The sequence below is a fragment of the Cyphomyrmex costatus genome, unplaced genomic scaffold, assembly GCF_001594065.2.
Source record: "Cyphomyrmex costatus isolate MS0001 unplaced genomic scaffold, Ccosl1.0 scaffold876, whole genome shotgun sequence".
NCBI lineage: Eukaryota > Metazoa > Arthropoda > Insecta > Hymenoptera > Formicidae > Cyphomyrmex > Cyphomyrmex costatus.
In genome coordinates, this window is record NW_017280459.1 from 30302 (window position 1) to 32342 (window position 2041).

The 2041-nt window shown below is 38.3% G+C and overlaps 1 protein-coding gene across 1 annotated transcript; it reads left to right on the plus strand.

Moving 5' to 3' along the window:
- Positions 1-214: 214 nt before the first annotated feature.
- On the plus strand, positions 215-877 carry LOC108781690 (uncharacterized). The gene has a single exon (XM_018549744.1). The coding sequence runs from the start codon at positions 215-217 to the stop codon at positions 875-877; it is 663 nt and encodes a 220-aa protein (XP_018405246.1).
- Positions 878-2041: the final 1164 nt, after the last annotated feature.

Sequence of the window (2041 nt, forward strand, 5' to 3'; positions counted from 1 at the left end):
GATTACACGTGCGAAGGCTACAGCGATAAAGTGATACAACACCGATAACGTGAGATGCTTGTTTTGAACGAGCAAACGAAACAGACGAGAGACATAATTTTTAACAGAGGGACGGTGGCGATTAAAAACATTCGATCGTTCAATAGAAAGAAACTTACTGCGTCGAACGTTAAATTTTTACAATCATTGGGCTTTGTCGTACGAAATATTTGAGATGGCTGATATCTTGGATTTTGGAGGCGAGCCGATCTTTGACGATCGCATCGTCAAGTACGAGTTTCACACGTACAATCCGTACGTGAACACAACGTTTGGACATAGCGATGAAATAAGGATACCCATACAACAGCAGGATTTATACACGTTACCCTGTGAAAGCTGTCTCTATGTCGAAGGAAGACTTACGTCAAAAGAAGAAAATGCGGAACGGCGGCCGAAGCTTGGAAATAATTGCGTGGCGTTCATGTTTGAGGAAATTCGATACGAACTCAATGGTTCTGAGATTGATCGTAATAGAAACGTTGGAATAACTACTCTTTTGAAGAGCTATGCATCGTTTTCAGGTGACTTCACAAGTCAAATGGAGAATGCAGGATTTGTACATCCGGTGTTTGATTACGATGTAAGAAGATTAGTAACACAGGATGGATATTTTAGTTTTTACGTACCGCTGTCAACGTTGTTTGGCTTTTGCGAAGATTACAAACGTGTGGTAATTAACGCGCGTCACGAATTGATTTTGATACGAGCGCGCAACGACAACAATTGCATCGTGGAAGATGCAGCGACAGAGCCGAAACTTGAATTGTTCAAGATACAGTGGCGAATGCCTCACGTTATGTTGAACGAAGTCAATAAACTGTCTATCAGCACATAAAACTTTCCTCGACAGTTGTAAATTAACCAACGTGGAACTCTATCTGAATTCTGAATTTTTTCCATACGATGATCTAAATTTAGACTTTGACAAAAACAGAACCGCCATTTTGTACGATATGTTCGTACGCTTCCGAACATCTTACTATCAAATCCTCCGCGAAAGAAATGAAACGTTATTCAAGGCAGATGCTTTTAAGAATATGTTTTCTATGGTAATCATTGACTGCTCTCGACAAAACGAGTCTGTCAAAAGTGGCACCGTGGATGTGCGTTTAGAATTTGAATTCAAAGAGAATGTGCCCGCGAATACTACTGCCTATTGTCTTATCATACCGATCGCGTGATTGAATACAGCCCAATGTCCAACGTAGTGCGCAAGATTACGTAAAATTACAACGTTGCAAAATAAAATATCTTCCCCCCTTTCAATATAAGATATAAAAACCAAGATTTTTTGTGATCGAGCACAGTCTGAAAAGTCCTTCGTCATGAATATACCAACGTTTGTCGATCTGCAAGGATTTATCGTTGAAAAGGAATTTGTCGCAAAGGAAGTGGCTGTGTTGAGAGAAGGGACCATTCTTTCTCATTACATTTTTACATACCCCATACCATGGAATTACTTGACAAAATCAGAAAAGTATTGCGCTTCCTGGCTGGGTACTTATCACCATGGATTGCAATGGGAAGACGGGATGATACCGTACAGCATGACGAAACGTCTGATTACAATGGCTGTAATTGGTGCGGAATGGAACGGCAACAATAAGGCTATTGTGTACGTTAAAGGACGTGAAAAACGCCAATGGTTGGCCGATATACTCGACAGTGACGACTTGATCATTGAAACCCTCGATGCCGATTACGAAGATATAGAATCACTGAATAATCTAGATGTTACTAATACCATGCGATGTGTAAAACATGCTAAGAAGTGTACGTTACAAAATGTATTTAAAATATACAATTGGTGGTCGCAACACCAAAAAGAATTGTATCAAATTTAAATAAATATAAATATGAAATTTTTTTTTAAAATGTATTAAATTTAAATAAATAAAAATATGAAATTTTTTAAAAATATATATAATATGTTTTAATTTCTTTTCCCCAAGCCTTTCCTCTAGTTAAGTATTAGCGCGTTCTAACATGTTTCGACAAG